Here is an 18,569-nt window from a genome sequence, read left to right on the forward strand (position 1 = left end):
GACTTATTATGAAAGGAAATTATGGGATCAAGGGCTAAAGGGTAAATATTGGATTAAGAAAAAAAATATTATGGAGAGGGGCCATTCCTGCCATTATGGAAGGAAGTTTGATAAGGCACGATATAAAACTGTTGCATTGCTCATTCGTAACCCGAACCCTAAGTGCCATTAACCAGCCGTCACCCTCTCCATCCTCTACTTCCCGCCGCCACTACCCCCTTTCTTCCCCCGATCACCGGCGCCGCTACTCGCTACTGTCGAAGACGCAACACCCCGCTGGAACTCTTGCTGCCGGCAACCATGAGGGCCACCGGGAAACGAAGATATGTGGGTTGCTACCACCATGTGCTCGCTAGACTGCCCTACAGTTATTGCCGCCACCTCCTGTCACGGTTTCTATTCTCGGGTGAAGACGCGTGGATCTCTCTCTTCTCCTCTCCATTTCTTTTGCTGCCGTTCTGATGAGAGTCGTCACCTTTCGCCTTCTATTTCGTCTTATCTGCCGCATGCCATCATGAAACGGTGGCTGAGTTATGGTTTGCAGTAGTATTATGGGTGCGTGTGGTGGGTTTCTGTTCGGTGGGAAGCACGAAGAACCACCATGGCAGCTCGCCATGGTGGCTGCCGCCGATATGAGGCTATTACCGCTACTGCTCTGCCATTCACCGCCTCGAAGAGCTGGCCTGTTCATGTTTACGTGAGTACAAGTGTGCTCTGTTCAAGTTCCTGAGTGTGTTTTGAAGTTGTTTTGTAATCAGGTAAGGCGTATGAGTGTTATTTTGGTGATCTGTGATTGGGTTTGTTGGCCGGAGAATCAAGAAAAGCCACCGCCACCACCGTGAGGTGGTGGCTACCGCCAAGCACCGCCGCCGACCACCATGGTGTGGCTGAGTGTGTTAGTTAGTGTGTGTTAGTGTGTGTGTGTGTGTGTTTATTTTTGGATAAAAACCTTCTAATTGTAATTAACATGAATAATAAAAATAATAGTAACCACGACCGTAAGGTGGTGGCCGCCGCCGTGAGCCGCCATCAACCACCACTACCCGAGGTGGTAGTGGGTGGTGCCCCGCTAGCAAAACCTAATGGGATTAGAGATTGGTTTTGGGCCTATTGGGCCATGTTTGGGTGGAAAACCCTAATTATGAATATTTGGGCCTTGGACTTATTTGGACCCACTTTTGGGCCATTGAGATTGGATTGTGAATTAAGCCCAAACTATTTCATGTCATTTATCTAGTAGAATAAAGGACTTAATTGACTAAGGGCCTATTTGATATGCATCTGACCGAGTCAGGTCAGACATTTTTTGCTGACTCGGTCAGATAAAGATGTTTGATAAACTAAATTTGGGGCATCTGATTCGGAAAGCTTAATCCGATCGGGTAAGATGGAAAAAACCAACTGACTGAGAAAGGAGGAAGAAAGGGAGAAGGGTTTCCAATTGTACCCTTGCCCTACCGAAGGAAGAAATCAGCGACTCCATCGTTTCTTCTTTCTTCTCCCGTAACAAGCAATCGTCGACGATCCTTTTTTCATCTGTTCTGATTTTTTGAAGTCTCCTTCCCCTTCTCATCAGGTACGCTTCTTCCTTTTTTCCTCTTCTCATCGGGTCCGATTTTTTGATAATATATAGGTTTTGATTTATGATTTTTCTGTTGAACATGTATGGTTCTTCATTGAATTCTGAAAAATTCTCAAAGAATTTAGGCCCTGTGCTCAATTTCATCATATTTCTTTTGTTTTAGACTTGTGCTCAATTTCAAGGAGGGAGAGAAACCTGCGATATTTGTTGCTTTTATTTTCTTGATTTGTAGCTGCAATTTGTATTAAATAACAAAGAAAACATGTTTTTATTGTTGAAAAACTTTTAAGCTTTTGGAGCTCCTGATGCATGTTATATGTTTGATAAAATGTGTGAACCAATATTTAGATTTTATTAATAGGTATACAAGATCCTCCTGTATGCTGTATGTTGAGGCATTTGTGATTGATAGATAATTGTCTATTAGGGACACCAATTCTGTCATTTTTGTCAAAAACCAATGATATGGTGGATGACCCATGATTAAACCAGATCATCTCATGGAGCGATAGTTGAAGGATAATGGTGCAACTTTTCATTTTGTTCTATACATGTATAGCAAGGATAATGGTGCAACCTTTCATTTTGTTTTATACATGTATAGCATAATTCTTCTTTATATATCGTCTTTTCTTTTCCCTGCTGTAAATTTCTCACTGTAATTTGACACTTGACATAGATAATGAAGGTGTTTGTTTCTTGATACATATTCTTATTTGGTTTTACTAGTTTTTTTATGCTTATATTCTCACTTGACATAGAATTCTTCTGCCCTTCTTCATTACCTTATATTAATGAGATGCACTAATTAACTTGTGAATAAGAAGAAGAATATTGTTGTTATATATTAATGAGATGTACAATCAAGCAACAGGGTAAAATGGTCATTTTCATCATTCAGTCAGATGTACAATCAAACCACATGATTTCTTACTCAGTCAGAATTTCTTACTCAGACAGATCTTTCCGAGTCAGTACTTTCTCAGTCAGTAACTATCAAACAGGACCTAAGTTCTTAATAGGCTAATTGAGAAAATACTAATATTTGAGAAATTATCAGGACACACACGAGAATTATTTAATAAGTGAAATATTAAATAATAATTATTGGAAAAAATTAATCTAAGCAATAATGGACTTAATGAATTAAGTCCTTAGTGGGTTAAGCCCTTAATGGGTTAAGTGAGAAACACTTAACCCTAATTGTCATTTTATGTGAAACCCTAATGTCACATGGGCCTTGAGTTGGGCTTTTCAAATGGGTAATTGGTAATTGGGCCAATAATGGGCCATCCAAGAATGATTATGGACTAGAATATTTAGTTGGGCTTTAGGGTAAGGCCCAAATGGAAGATTGGGCCCAATTTGGAAAATTGGGCCATAGTTTGGGCCTAGAGGTTTGTATAATATTGGGCCCTTAGAATGCGACATGTTGGAGTGGACTGGACAATTGAGCCTTAAGGGAAGCCCATGTAGAGGTTTGGGCCCAATTTAGAAAATTGGGGCATATGTTGGGCTTTGATCCCTAGTTGACTTTGGGCCTATGGTTTGGACCTTGGGCTTGGGTAAGCCAAGCTTGGGGTAATGTAGTAATTATCCAAAGTATGTAATTATAGTTGTGTAGTGGAACCCAATTATTAATTGGGTGTTATTTTGATGTTGACAGATCGGGAATCCATCATCTAGCAGCTGGGGTCGAGTCTACGGGACTTCAGCAGTGTGGGATTGAGTCTGTAGAACTTTAGCAGTGTGAGGTGAGTTTCCTTCCATTAGGAACGAGTCTATGGCCACAATGCCGACCCGTTTAGTTAGCAGTAGTTCCGGACCTCGGTCTGATGCAGTAGTTAGAGTGCTTAGTGTCTTTGTGATTCAAGCATGTTTTGTGTTATGTGTTCCAGACCCTGTTCCGATGCAGTATGCAGTATATGTGTTCATGCTAGTTGATACGTTTATGCTATGTTATGTTCATTCGGTTCCGGACTTTGGTCCGATGCAGGGGACAAGGTCCCAGTCAGTTCCGGACTTCAGTCCGATGCAGTTAGTTCCGGACTTCGGTCCGATGCAGTTTCTGGACTTCGGTCTGATGCAGAGGGCAAGGCCCTGGTTAGTTCTGGACTTCAGTTCGATGCAGTTTCCGGACTTCGGTCCGATGTAGAGGGCAAGGCCCTGGTTAGTTCTAGACTTCGGTCCGATGCAATTTCCGGACTTTGGTCCGACGCAGAGGGTATGGCCCTAGTTAGTTTCCGGACTTCGGTCCGATGCAGTTCCGGATTTCGATTCGATGCAGTGGGCAAGGCCCAGTATGTGCTTTATATGTTATTATTGTATGGAATGTGGTAGTTTGGGAGAGCTCACTAAGCTTCGTGCTTACAGTTTCAGTTTTGGTTTCAGGTACTCTGTTTTCAAAAGAGGAGCTCGGGGAAGATTGAAGTGCACACACCATTTGTTCAGCCTGAGATGTTTATACTCTGATATACTTGACAGTTGTTATAATATTTTGAGATACATTGTTTACGATTTTTATATGAGGTTTATTGACTATGGTTTTTATTATTAAATTTAACGAAATTTTCAGACTGTGTTTTTGGGATGTTACAAGTTGGTATCAGAGCCTTGGTTTGAGGGATTCGGGCACACTTTCGGGTGTGTCTGAACTCAAACTAAGGAATTGGTATAGAAATTTTCAAAAGGAAAATAAGTTTTTGTAAAAAGGGAGTTTTGAGAAAAGAAAAGAGTTTTAGAAAAAGCGAAAAGAATTTTTAGAAAGAGAAGAACTTTGAAAAGAGAAAAGGGTGTTGTGCATGCAACCAGCCGAGCTCAAGTAAGTACTCCCAAATTACCCATACAAATTCATGTTATGATATGAGTATCAGCTTTATGAGAACCGCATGCTAGATTAGGACTAAGGATCTAGGAAGGATGCCTTATGTGCCTATTGTATGTGTATCAACTTTATGAGAACTGCATGCTAGTTTAGGGCTAAGGATCTAGGAAGGATGCCTTATGTACCTATTATGTGTGTACCAGCTTATTGAGAACTGCATGCTAGTACAGGTTAGTCAGTATGATTACCAGAGCAGTATATGCTTGATTATGTGTACTCAATGCCCTAATGCTGCTTGCTTTGTGCTTTTAGGAGTTCTAGTTATCTTTCACTAACTAGTAAACGAATATGTTAAGTTACATATTGCAAGGACTAAATAATTTCAGAAGGTTAGGCCTAGCTTTATTTCGCATCTCTTGTTTGAGTCCAACCGTTGTAGGGTAGGATCTCTCATTCGAAGAATTATCTAGTCTGAGTAATATGTAATAGTATTCGCGAGCTAGTTAGGGGAAGAAAGCAGGGACTTCTTATGCAGCTGATGGCAGAGAGTGGGTTGGTGATTACCCTAGGGCAAGCCTAGGATGAGATTAGCATGAGATTAGCAGTAGTAGTAGAAGGGACATGGTGGAGTCGAGGCAGTACTTGAGGAAAGTACAGATAGATTTTGAAGGTAGTACGGGCCCGTACTACTGAAAGCAGAGGATCCGTACTCGAATCAAGGAAGACTGAGATAAGACTAGGGAACTTGTAGTGGTGGTATGTTGCCGAGTATAGCGACGCTATGTGGTAGACAAGATGGTAGTCCTGGTGTCGACGAGGGATCAGGCTCGAACTCTGGAGTCGGGCAGATTGATGATCAGATGAGGGAGTTCATTCCATCTGAGAATTATGTACAATATCATTGACCAGACTCCTATGATCCTCAGTAGGATCAAGGAGGGCATTATAGAGATTTGTGATGAGAGGTCGAGTGCATTATGCACTGAGATAGCAGTCATGATAAAGACCCGTACGTTGATGTTTCGGGAATTCAGAGTTTGTGAGGCTTCAGATTGCCATGGGGATTAGGGACCCCATTGTTAGCAACAGATAGTTGGCAGATGTCACCAACACTTTTAGTACCAGACGTTGTCTCGAAAGGAGACAATATCTGACTTACTTCCTGTCCCCTGAGGGATAGAGCATGAGATTGATAGGAAGAATTTGGTAGTGAGTTGAGTAATGATGCGGTTGATGTTATGTCATGAGATGATTTTAGACCAAATTCTGGGCAGAGTGTGCCTAGGCAATTAAGGCGTAGCAGTTGGAGCAAGAGTTGTTAGATCTCCACCAGAAGACTGAGACTGTGGCAGAGATCACTGCCAAGTCTCGGGAAGAGCTTATATGGTACCATAGTATGCAACAGATGAGGAAATGAACAAGGTAAGCTATCAGAACATACTGTAGAATGATAGCAGGGAGATCCTGAGTATCTCAGGGTGCAAGACCCTGAATGATATGACTTCTTGAGCTTGAGAACGAGATATAGACTTGGAGCACATTGGTAAGAGGGAACCAGATTAGTTGCTTATAGTGAGGGGTCTCGGGAGGAGACCATAGATTTCAGATCAGCTTCTGAGAGGCCAGCGGGTTCAGATTCGGTGCAGCACTTGCGGGAAACTGCACAAGGGAGCCTTTCGTTTCAAGGGTTTGAATAAGTGTAACCCTGAGTTATCCTCGGTTTGTGTCTAAATTATATTTTCAAGAGATGTCATATGCCAATTGCATGCCGAGAAGCATTAGCGAATTGTGATAGAGCAATTCCCCAGATTACGGGATTGGGAAAGTACAACGTCATCTTGGTTTATTCCAAGATTGAGGAGCAGCACGAGAAGCACCTGAGGGAGGTGCTAGAGACTTCGAGGAGGGAGAGAATTTTCGCAAGGTTCTTCAATTGTGAGTTTTGGCTGCGCGAGGTGCAATTTCTTGGGCACCTTGTCAACCAGAAGGATATTCTAGTCGATCCGGCCAAGTTAGAGGCCGTGATGCAGTGGGAGATTCCGAGGTCTCCAATTGAGATTAAGAGCTTCCTGGGTTTAGCGGATTATTACCAGAGATTTATTCGGGTTCTTGGAGGTGGTGTAATCTTTTGGACTGGCTAGTATTGAAACACTAGCAATGGTAAGCGTGGTTTCAGCAGATTGGGCATAGAATGGTAAGAAGGATTGAGAATCCTTCTAGAATTGTGTGTTGTAGTATGTAAGTTGAATCAAAGTGGGGGAGAATCATCCAAGGATTCAAAAGTAGGAGCAGTTTTGAAACTGGGATAAGTTTCGCATCCTTGTTTGGAAGGAAGACAACATAAGCGGCTGTATGGTTTTAGGATAGCATGAGATGGAAGTTCGGAAAAACTTGCCAATGAGGAGATCGTTTTCCTGTAATGTTTGCTAGCAAGCCTTAGGGAATCAGTTTAGGGATTCCAGTCAGGACATGAGTCCAGTTGAGTGCGGGTCAAGCGCGTGTTCAATCCAGTATGGAGAGTGTTGTAAGTCTGCGGGTGTATCCGTAGCATTCATTAGCAGCCAAATAGTGTTAGATTGTTGTAAGTCTGCGGGAGTAGCCGTAGCATTCACTAGCAGCCAGTTAGTGATAAAGTGTTGTAAGTCTGCGGGTGTAGCCGTAGCATTCACTAGGTTGGTAGATAGCGTGAGTGCGTTGTTAGGACGCGGGAAGGACAGTAGTACCCACCAGTTCGGGTGTAGCAGTGAGGAGATGGAAATCCACAAATTGGATTTCGGAATTTACCCAGACGGATTAGACCTGGTTAGCCAGTGATAAGACTATAGAAGCACCACTACAACTATGAGAGCAAGGAAGCAGTGGACTGCTTAAGGTCATTTATGACATAAGGCTACCAATGGTCAGGTAGCAATCACTTTTTGCCTTGGGTTTGGTGACGTCAGGATTCGACGCATGGAACCAATCAGTTAGATCAGAAGGCTGTTAGGGCCACTGTGACGAGATAGCTAGTAGCAACTAGTTCCAGAAAAGGATTTCGTTTAGAAGTTGTGTGAGGCGGCTAAGTAGGGAGTCCTTTGGCTCCGCAGTTGGGCTGGAACCCGATATTTTAGATGATTGACGAAAAACTGAGACCAGGTAGGTCTCGGTAGATGTTGGGAAGTAGCCATGTGGCAGCATATAGTTTCAGGCAGTTCAGTGTTCAGACAGTTCAATGTTTCAGGCAGTTCAGTGTTCAGATAGTTCAATGTTTCAGACAATCAGTGTTTCAGGCAGTTCAGTGTTTTCAGGCAGATCAGGGATTCAGACAGTTTTGGGTCTCCAACAGTAATGGTAATTGAGGATCTCATGTAAGATAAGCGTAACAGATTGCTGAGTAATTCTTCGTCACCCATCGCGGGGTTCATTTATGATGATTCAATATGAGTGGCCTGTTAGAGATTCAGATTATCTAGAGATAGCAAATTTCAGATAGAGTACATGTAATCTTGTTGCGAGGAATTTGTTCACCTGAGGGTTTTAGGGCTTTGCGAAGATTGGTCATGGCTACCCTAGTAGGGCCAGGGTTTGCCCAGGATAGTGACCATTTTACTAGAGTGGTTTGGCGTATAAGGGATGGTAAGGAATGATTTCGAGGACGAAATCTAATTTAAGTGGGGGAGAGTTGTAACGCCCCGTTTATTTAAATAAATTAATAAATGTAAGTCCCAGACTAATTTGTGAAGAATTTAGAAGTTGGAGGTTAAAAGTGTAAATTCTTGATTTAATTTGAAAAGGATTTCAGAAGTCAGGGTGTGTTTGGTAATTAATGGACTTAAATTGAAAAGGTTTGAAGGCTTTAGGGCGGCTGGTTGGTAATTTCGGGACTTATTATGAAAGGAAATTATGGGATCAAGGGCTAAAGGGTAAATATTGGATTAAGAAAAAAAATATTATGGAGAGGGGCCATTCCTGCCATTATGGAAGGAAGTTTGATAAGGCATGGTATATAACTGTTGCATTGCTCATTCGTAATCCTAACCCTAAGTGCCATTAACCATCCTTCACCCTCTCCATCCTCTACTTCCAGCCGCCACTACCCCCTTTCTTCCCCCGATCATCGGCGCCGCTGCTCGCTACTGTCGAAGACGCAACACCCCGTTGGAACTCTTGCTGCCGGCGACCATCAGGGCCACCGGGAAACGAAGATATGTGTATTGCTACCACCATGTGCTCGCTAGACTGCCCTACAGTTGTTGCCGCCACCTCCTATCACGGTTTCTATTCTCGGGTGAAGACGCGTGGATCTCTCTCTTCTCCTCTCCATTTCTTTTGCTGTCGTTCTGATGAGAGTCGCCACCTTTCGCCTTCTATTTCGTCTTATCTGCCGCATGCCATCGTGAAACGGTGGCTGAGTTATGGTTTGCGGTAGGATTATGGGTGCATGTGGTGGGTTTCTGTTTGGTGGGAAGCATGAAGAACCACCATGGCAGCCCGCCATGGTGGCTGCCGCCGATACGAGGCTATTACCGCTGCTGCTCCGTCGTTCACCACCTCGAAGAGCTGGCCTGTTCATGTTTACGTGAGTACAAGTGTGCTCTGTTCAAGTTCATGAGTGTGTTTTGAAGTTGTTTTGTAATCAGTTAAGGCGTATAAGTGTTATTTTGGTGATGTGTGATTGGGTTTGATGGCTGGAAAATCAAGAAAAGGCACCACCACCAAGCACCGCCGCCGACCACCATGGTGTGGCTGTGTGTGTGTGTTAGTTAGTGTGTGTGTGTGTTTATTTTTGGATAAAAACCTTGTAATTGTAATTAGCATGAATAATAAAAATAATAGTAACCACCACCGCGAGCCGCCATCAACCACCACTACCCGAGGTGGTAGTGGGTGGTGCCCCGCTAGCAAACCCTAATGGGCTTAGAGATTGGTTTTGGGACTATTGGGCCATGTTTGGGTGGAAAACCCTAATTATGAGTATTTGGGCCTTGGACTTATTTGGACCCACTTTTGGGCCATTGGGATTGGATTGTGAATTAAGCCCAAACTATTTCATGCCATTTATTTAGTAAGTGAAATATTAAATAATTGAGAAAATACTAATATTTGAGAAATTATCAGGACACACACGATAATTATTTAATAAGTGAAATATTAAATAATAATCATTGGCAGAAATAAATTTAAGCAATAATGGACTTAATGAATTAAGTCCTTAGTGGGTTAAGCCCTAGAGGGTTGTATGATATTGGGCCCTTAGAATGGAACATGTTGGACTGGAGTGGACAATTGGGCCTTAAGGGAAGCCCGTGTAGAGGTTTGGGCCCAATTTAGAAAATTGGGCCATATGTTGGGCTTTGATCCCTAGTTGACTTTGGGCCTATGGTTTGGACCTTGGGCTTGGGTAAGCCTAGCTTGGGGTAATGTAGTAATTATCCAAAGTATGTAATTATAGTTATGTAGTGGAACCCAATTATTAATTGGGTGTTATTTTGATGTTGACAGATCGGGAATCTATCATTTAGTAGCTGGGGTCGAGTCTGCGGGACTTCAGCAGTGTGGGGCTAAGTCTGCGGGACTTCAACAGTGTGAGCTGAGTTTCCTTCTAGTAGGAACGGGTCTATGGCCACAATGCCGACCCGTTTAGTTAGCAGTAGTTCCGGACCTCGGTCCGATGCAGTAGTTAGAGTGCTTGGTGTCTTTGTGATTCAAGCATGTTTTGTGTTATGTGTTCCAGACCCTGTTCCAATGCAGTATGCAGTATATGTGTTCATGCTAGTTGATATGTTTATGCTATGTTATGTTCAGTCAGTTCCGGACTTTGGTCCGATGCAGGGGACAAGGTCCCAGTCAGTTCCGGACTTCGGTCCGATGCAGTTAGTTCCGGACTTCGGTCCGATGCAGTTTCCGGACTTCGGTCCGACGCAGAGGGCATGGCCCTGGTTTGTTTCTGGACTTCGGTCCTATGCAATTCCGGATTTCGATCCGATGCAGTGGGCAAGGCCCAGTATGTGCTTTATATGTTATTGTATGGAATGTGGTAGTTTGAGAGAGCTCACTAAGCTTCGTGCTTACAGTTTCAGTTTTGGTTTCAGGTACTCAGTTTTCAAAAGAGGAGCTCGGGGAAGATTGCATTGCACACACCATTTGTTCAGCCTGGGATGTTTATACTCTGATATACTTGACAGTTGTTATAATATTTTGAGATACATTGTTTACGATTTTTATATGAGGTTTATTGACTATGGTTTTTATTATTAAATTTAATGAATTTTTCAGACTGTGTTTTTGGAATGTTACACAATGATTTTTCCGATGGCTCAAAGGTCCAAGCCTATTGGGCCCAATCAAGGCCTAACTACATTGGGACCACTAAGGCCCAATTCATCATTCAAGGCCCATTAGGGCAAGCCTAGCATGGCAAGCCCAACCAAAAGTCCATTACTCTAAAATCCTTAGCCCATTATGAGCCCAATCCAAAAGACAAGTACAATACTAAGCTAGCCTACAATCAAAGAGTCAAAAACTTGCACAGGGGCTGCTCACATCGTAAGCCCTTCATGCTCATGTCGTGAGGTCGTGGTTTCAGTCCAGGAACTTCCTCGAATACATACTCACGTCGTGAGGCTTCATTCCTCACGTGAGTCCAGATCTGACAAAAAAATGAGCATTAAGCTCTTAATCCATTAAGACGTAACATGGGACAGTCTAGAGGGTCTTCCTTGACCCTAAGGACCATAAAAATCGAAGCTTTTTAGTCGCATATGTCCAATACATAACTTAAATACTAGTTAGATCAAAAGATGGGTATAAACATCAAGAAACAAACTTGAAGCCCATAACTTGCACCAAAATCCAGATCTAAGGGTTATAGCATAAAAATGACCAAGGACTTCAATGGGGACTGAGATTAGGGTTTCCAGAGGTCTTGGGAGTGAAAGAGGCTGAGGAGGAGCAACCCTAATCATCTCATACCTTTAAATACCCAAAAATTAGGGTTTTAGAGTATCAGACGCTCCTCACGTCATGAGCCCTTTATGCTCACGTCATGAGCCTTAAATGAACTTGGTCAACAAGTCAACGATCACTCACCCGAACTACTCCAACTTCAAACGGCCATAACTTCTTCGTTTCAACTCTATTTTTGACATTCTTTATATCCACGGAAAGGTGGCGAGAAGCTCTACACATCTATCAAATCATCCTCACCTCAAAACCATCCGAACGAAAATCCAAAAATCATAAAGAGCTCGAACTGCCACTTTACCGATATGCCCCTTGGCTCCAATGCACAACCCAAACTCCTAGATTACCTCAAATACATCATTTGTACCCAAAAGGTCTAGATATCTCTCTTCTAAAGGCCCTAAGCCTTATGATAACCTATCTTCAGGCCACAGTCCTGAATTAGGAAAGCGATTTGGAACAGGGCATTACAACTCTCCCCCACTTAAATTAGATTTCGTCCTCGAAATCATTCCTTACTAAAAACCATATCCTAAACTACTGATCTAAGGAACACAACCGATGATCCTGCGCATAAGACAACCTTCCCGAGATAATCGAAATTCAAACCGAAATTCCATCCTGAAGAAACAAACCTCATGCTTCCACGAAATCGCTTCCACCTTCTGAGACCTGAAATCTACAATAATCTGACTTCTCGACAGCTCGCCTGTGCTGAACAAGTCCTTATTGGGCTCGCACTGATGGCAACCCAGTCATAACCCTTCCAACTCTAATCATTCAATGAATCCTTAGAATAATTCTTCAAACCTGGTGAAGACCGAATCATCGCTCTCTTAAATAAAATCAATCCCACTTGCTTTCCAAACCCTGATCACATTACTATCTCGAACGGAGCAAAGTCGCTGACCACATACCATTGCAGAACACTTATACTCGCCAGAAGGCTCAGATTATCCTTCGAGTAGAAGATACATCCCTGCAACGGTTAGACTCATACGAGAGCTGCGCAACAGGGTCAAGTCAATTACTCTGAGATTATTTAATCCAACTATAAGTGACTTAGCACCTTCGATCAACAAACTACTCCACACATCAGAATCCTCACATCTCTACTTCTGCCTGAACACTATGTTGCCTCTTGTCTGCGTTCCAAATGAACCGAGACCTCCCTGGTCTCAATTCGCTTGCCAATCATCCGAAATACCGGGTTCCTACCTGGTTACTGAGCTAAAGGCTCCCATACAGTCGCCCCTCACGATTTCCGAACGAAATCCCCACCTATCTATAGCTGCTACTAGCTATCTTGCCACTGTGGCTCTAACGACCTTCTGATCTAGCTGATCAGCTCCATATGTCGAGTCATGATGTCACCCAATCCAAGGCTAAGGGTGATTGCTACATGACTAAGGATAGCACATTATCACAAACGACCTTATGCGGCCCATTGCTTCCCTTGTCCCCATGACTATTGTGGCGATCCCACGGGCTCAGTCAGATCTAATCCATCTATGTAATTCCGTAACCCAATCTGTGGACTTGCCACGTCATCACTGCTGCACCTGAACTGGTGGTTACTACTGTTCCTTCAACGATCTAACAACACACTCACGCTATCTACCAACATTGTGAATGCTACGGCTACACCCGCAGTCTTACAACACTCCGACACTATCTGCCAACCCTGTGAATGCTACGACTACACCCATAGACTTACAACACTTTCCATACTACTTGACCACTAGTGAATGTTATGGCTACCCCCGCAGTCTTATAACACTTTCCATACTATCTGATTGCTAGTGAATGTTACGGCTACCCCCGCAGACTTACAACACTTCCCACACTACCTGGTCGCTAGTGAATGCTACGGCTACCCCACAGTCTTACAACACTTTCCATACTAAGTCGAACACACACTCGTCCTAACACTCAACTGAACTCGAGTACTACCTGGAGCTTTAACCTGGTTCCCGAAACCTACTATCCGATGCCAAGGAAAAGCGTAAACCAAATGTTGGAACGTTTTCCGAACTCCCAACTCACCCAATCCTCAACCTAGACGGCCACTCGACCGCCCTTCCCCCTGACGGGGATGCGAAACTCATCCCAGTTTCACAACAATTTCTACTCCTGAATACCTGATCGATTCTCCCCTACTTAGATTCAACTAAGTCTTCACGGCACGTGAGAATTGAAGGATTCCCAATCCTTCTTGCTTTCTAATAATCCACAGATGACAACATGTGCTTACAAATGCTAGTGATCACTAACCTGTTAAACCCTAGATTGCCTATCCTCTGAAATCTTGAAGAGTACTCTTGGAATCGGATCGAGTTCGATACTTCAATTCACCTTCCACGAGATTATACCAACTCCTTGGGTTTCCATGTTGGCGACTAGAATCCTTAACTTTTACTTTGGCTGACGAATCCTCGTAGAACCACTGAACTCTAATCAAGCACGACCCATGCGAAGAATACAATTCTCTTGAAACCTCCAATGGTTAAACGACCCATGCGACTACACCTAGGGATGAGCATATGGACCGGGGAACCGGCACCGGAACCGGAACCCGATGGAACCGGTTGGGCCGGGACTAGGACGTTATTTTTGTGGATTTTTTGAACCGGCAACCGGTAGAAATCGGAACCGATATAACCGGAACCGGTAGAACCGACAAAAATCAGAACCGTATGATGCTATTTTTCAAGGACCGGTTCCAACATTTGAAGACACGACAAGAATCGGGAACCGGTAGAACCGGAATCGATAGAACCGCCGGGCCGGTTCGGTTCTTGATTTTGGCCGAAGCCGGTTCCCGGGTCGAGTCCGGTTCCGGCCGGTTCGGTCCTTTTGCTCATCCCTAACTACACCCGTATCCTTCTGCTACCGCTCCTCTTCTTGCGTCAGTAGTGCTAGAATCCATAAATTCCCCCTTAGGCCACCACCTTCTTACCAAAACAGATGATGAAACCACTATACCCCAACGATGCAGGAAGACTATTCCGATGGGCTTAGACACCTAATCCAACAAGATCCATCTCCCGAACTGGATCATGGCAATGATGGTGCTACATGTAGTCTTTCCTTAGGTTGTTTCTTAAAAAAAGTATGGAGACTTGTCGTTAGGGTGTATGCACGTTAATGATTTCAATTATATGTGTTTAAAGTTTAAACATGTCCATTGTTTGTATGTAAAGATGTTCTAAATGTATTATTATACAACCAATCCATTAATCCATTATACATTGGAGCACATTATGTGTTGCATCAAATGGTGGTGGTTTAAAAAATATCAATGAAACCATTGTTTTGGTTACAATCTAAAACATGTGATTTTACGATGTTATAGATTTTCTTAATAGAGTCCAAAAGCTCATATATATTAAACTATTTTGTAAAACTTTTTATAGTTGCAAAGGCTTGATTTTATGATACAAAAAAGAAATAGTCAATATTAATAATTACATGTCTGTCCACAAAAACAAATGAGTAAATTGCTACAATAATATATTTTATTGTCGTTATTAAATTTATCCTTAATATAGTAATAAGTAGTTGTGCTATTATTTCAAGCTGGTAAACAAAAATTGAAACATCTGCTTCCGAACTGGTAATGGCAAGTAGCTAAAAGTTGGTTGGTACATGCACTAACATTCTTCAACATGAAGTTATTTTAGTCTCAGTTTTATTTATATTTTTAGTTGTTATCATCTACCACTTCTTAACCACCATTTTTATGTCACATCTTCCTCCAAACATCTTTTTTCTATAATTATTTCCACTGATATTACTACATGAAAAGTTGAAAACCATAGAATTGTTATAGAAATAATTCAAATTTAATTAAACTAAAGTAAATTATCTTTAGATAATATGATTTGACTAAAGTAATTTGTATTTATTAACTAAACCACCCACAAATTGAGTGATGCAACAACAAACACACAACCAACTGGTATAACGACAAAATTCCATTTAATCAAAAAATATTATCATCTAGGTTAAATGGTGTCGATGTACCATATAATAATTAATGCAATTAAAACACATTTTCATTGATGTTATGGTGACTATAATATAACAGAAGATTCCAACACTCTTGATTATAATTATACAACTATATATATCTTGATCACACACACGTACACACACATTCCTTCAACAAAATCTTCTCTCTCGTCTTCTCGCCGGAAAACAGCCATATTCCCATTGTCACCATCAATGCATTATGCATTCTAAATAACGTTCTATCTGTTTCGATTTCATTCATTACCATATATCATTTGAGTTACCAGATTTGCTATTGTCTTGGAATTAGAGATTTGTTTTGCACATTTTGGTTAGAGAAATGCGAGATAATGGTTGCTGCTGCTGTGTCTTCTACCGATACAACACCTAATCTTAAGGTCTCATCACGGGCTCCGGCACCGGCAAGGTCGAAGCGTGCGCCGCTATTGCCTTCAAAGAGTGACAACAATGGTCCTCCTCTGTCACGGTACTCGTCTTCTGGTTCTTCTTCACCTCCTGATACAGTTACAACGATGTCATCTCCATCGTCGTCGTGTTCCTCTTCTACAACAACGTCGTCGTCTCCAAATTCTGTGTGTACTCCTAGGAGGCGGATTCCGTCGCCGATTGTTTCTCGAACGAATTCCGTAACGACAGTGTCTGCGGTGAGTAATAAGCGAGATCAATCAGCGGAACGGCGTCATACTGGAAATTTACGTACAGTTGTGACGTCAGCGAGCGCGAAGATGGTGACGAAAACGTCTGCAAGGAGTTTGTTGGTTTCGTTTCAAGGTGAATCGTTTGCACTTCCGGTTAGCAAGGCGGCGAAGCCGGTGCACAATGGATTGAGAAATCGTACACCGGAAAGGAGGAAGGCTGTAGCGACGCCGGCTAAGACTTCCGATGTTTCGCAGCCGATTGAAACGAAATTAAGTGGATCTGGAACTGGAACTGGAACAGCCGGTGCTGATAGGGCTTTACGAAAATTCATCGAGACGAAACTGAAACGTAATACAGAGATTCCAGAGATCGACGAAACTGTTAATAAGCTTGTATATGATTCTGATAATTCCGATCATGCCTTTTCCGATACAGAGAGTATTTCCTCCGGGAGCACCCTGTGTAATGTTCGAGGTGGAGGGCGTCGTGCTGTGGTGGTTCCGGCTAGGTTTTGGCAAGAAACTATTAATCTGCTTAGACGAGTGCAACCAGAGTCTGTTTCACCACCGTTGTCCAATAGCAATAAGCTGATCTCCGGATATAAGATTTTAGATGATGGTCCCAAACTCTCCCGACGAGCATCACCATCTTTTCCAGTCGGCGGAGCTATTCCACTCCCTGCATCGAAGCACAAGCCGAATCCCAATCCATTTTCAATGCGCAATGGAGTACGATCTAAAAGTAATTTGCTAAACACACCTTCAATTCTCAACTTTTCTGCTGACAGAAGGAGAGGGAAGGTGGGAGAGAACAAGCTTGTTGATGCACATGCGTTAAGACTGTTTCATAACAAACATCTGCAATGGCGGTTTGCAAATGCTAAAGTAGATGCTGCCATGGTTGTCCAGCAAGCAACTGCTCAGGTAACAGCCACCGAATTTTGAGTTTTCAATTGATCTTCGCCACCATAAAGATATCATACAGTTATCCTTTCTGTAACTTTTATCTGAAACCATTACTATTTCTTTCAGAAAAGTCTGTATAACGCATGGGTGACTATCTCAAAGATGTGGCATTCTGTCATATCCAAAAGATTACAGATACAACAGCTGAATCAGGACTTGAAGTTGCACTCTATCCTCAAGAAACAAGTTAGAATGCCAATTCACTTCATTGTCACTTTCATTTTGTTATTGATTTTCCCCTATTTTTAATATAAAATAGTGTTCTTAATTCTGATCGTATGTTTTTGACAAATGGAGATGCCATATTTGGATGAATGGGATCAAAATGAAAAGGATCACTCCATCTCCTTAGGTGGGGCTATTAAGCTTCTGGAGTCTAGCTCTCTTTGTCTTCCAGTTGTATGTGGTGCAAAGGTATGATCTTCAAATCTTAATGATCTTAAAAAGTAAAACTGTAAAAAAAATTGTTACATTCATTGATTTTACAGGCTGATGTTGAAAATTTGAAAGACGCCATTTTCTCAGCTGTTGATGTGATGCAGACAATATCAGTCTCCATATGCTCTTTAGTAACTAAGGTGAAGTGGAACAACCAACTCCATGAATCTTTCTTTTTTCAACTTCTGTTTTCTCTACATGAAACATTTTATTAAAACATTTTATTAAAACAGGTGGAGAATGTGAATTTTTTGGCATTTGAACTTCAACAAACAACAAAAAGCGAATGCTTTTTGCTTGATCAATGCAAGGATCTATTTTCAACATCAACACTCTTTGAGGCAAGTCTTGTTAGTGGTTTTCTTTTTTCCTATGAAGGGTTTAAAAAATATTTGAGAAAATAAAGGAACTCATATGAAAATGGAATGAAAAAAAAAAAGTAAATGAGGACAGATTCGTAAAACGACCGAGACTTTTTATATTAAGTGGATATTTCTTTGTGCATAGGTGCAAGAATGTAGTCTGAGAGCACATGCATTACAACTTGTACGTCCGGGTACAATGACAAGACTGTGAAGGTGATGTCGCTTTGACCACTTACCGAAAAACAAATTACTAACACAATACTGGAAATTCCAACTTTGCCCTTTATCATGGAGCTAAGTCAATAAACGAGAGAGTAGGTGAGTGTCATGTATGCATATGTTTGTTCTTTCATTTGTATATTGTTCCTTTTTTTTTTTTATCTTTAGGATTAGATGGGAACAATTTGCGTATAGGTTAGAAAATACATGTAAACTTTTATTTTTAATGCAAATATATTATCTTTTTGTCGAAATTTTCTTCTGAAGCTCTATTTGATTTTTCCTTTGGTTTTGATGGGTATGTACTTTACTACTTTGCCTTCTCACAATTGAAGGGTAAAGGGCTCTTTGGTAACGTCTGGACAATTTATATTTGAATGATGCATAGGTTATGTATGAATCTATATCTAGATTATAAATTGATGTTTGTTTAGCATATGAATGTCTATGTCTTAATGATGAAAATGTTTTTAGTGATTAATGAATGATTACTGAACTTGTATAATTATATAAAAAATGTCATAAAAACTTAAAAATAATCTTTTGCATATAAACTTAAT

General features: G+C 41.8%; 1 protein-coding gene across 1 annotated transcript; it reads left to right on the plus strand.

The window, feature by feature from the left end:
• The first annotated feature begins 15,408 nt into the window (after nt 1–15,408).
• LOC145057651 (QWRF motif-containing protein 2-like) lies at nt 15,409–18,292 on the plus strand. Its single transcript, XM_079005518.1, has 6 exons — nt 15,409–16,945; nt 17,054–17,173; nt 17,285–17,401; nt 17,476–17,565; nt 17,659–17,766; nt 17,933–18,292. The coding sequence occupies exons 1-6, from the start codon at nt 15,713–15,715 to the stop codon at nt 17,999–18,001; spliced, it is 1,737 nt and encodes a 578-aa protein (XP_078861644.1). The 5' UTR covers nt 15,409–15,712; the 3' UTR covers nt 18,002–18,292.
• Nucleotides 18,293–18,569: the final 277 nt, after the last annotated feature.

Source organism: Lactuca serriola, chromosome 6 (assembly GCF_051521515.1).
Source record: "Lactuca serriola cultivar US96UC23 chromosome 6, Lser_US96UC23_V15, whole genome shotgun sequence".
In the NCBI taxonomy this organism is placed as follows: Eukaryota; Viridiplantae; Streptophyta; class Magnoliopsida; order Asterales; family Asteraceae; genus Lactuca; species Lactuca serriola.

Bases quoted from the DNA above. Each gene is read 5' to 3' on its own strand.
- LOC145057651 (XM_079005518.1), top strand. From the start codon at position 15,713: ATGGTTGCTGCTGCTGTGTCTTCTACCGATACAACACCTAATCTTAAG. The intron at 17,174-17,284 runs GTTAGAATGCCA...TGACAAATGGAG, and splicing joins ACTCTATCCTCAAGAAACAA to ATGCCATATTTGGATGAATG. The intron at 17,566-17,658 runs GTGAAGTGGAAC...TTATTAAAACAG, and splicing joins TATGCTCTTTAGTAACTAAG to GTGGAGAATGTGAATTTTTT.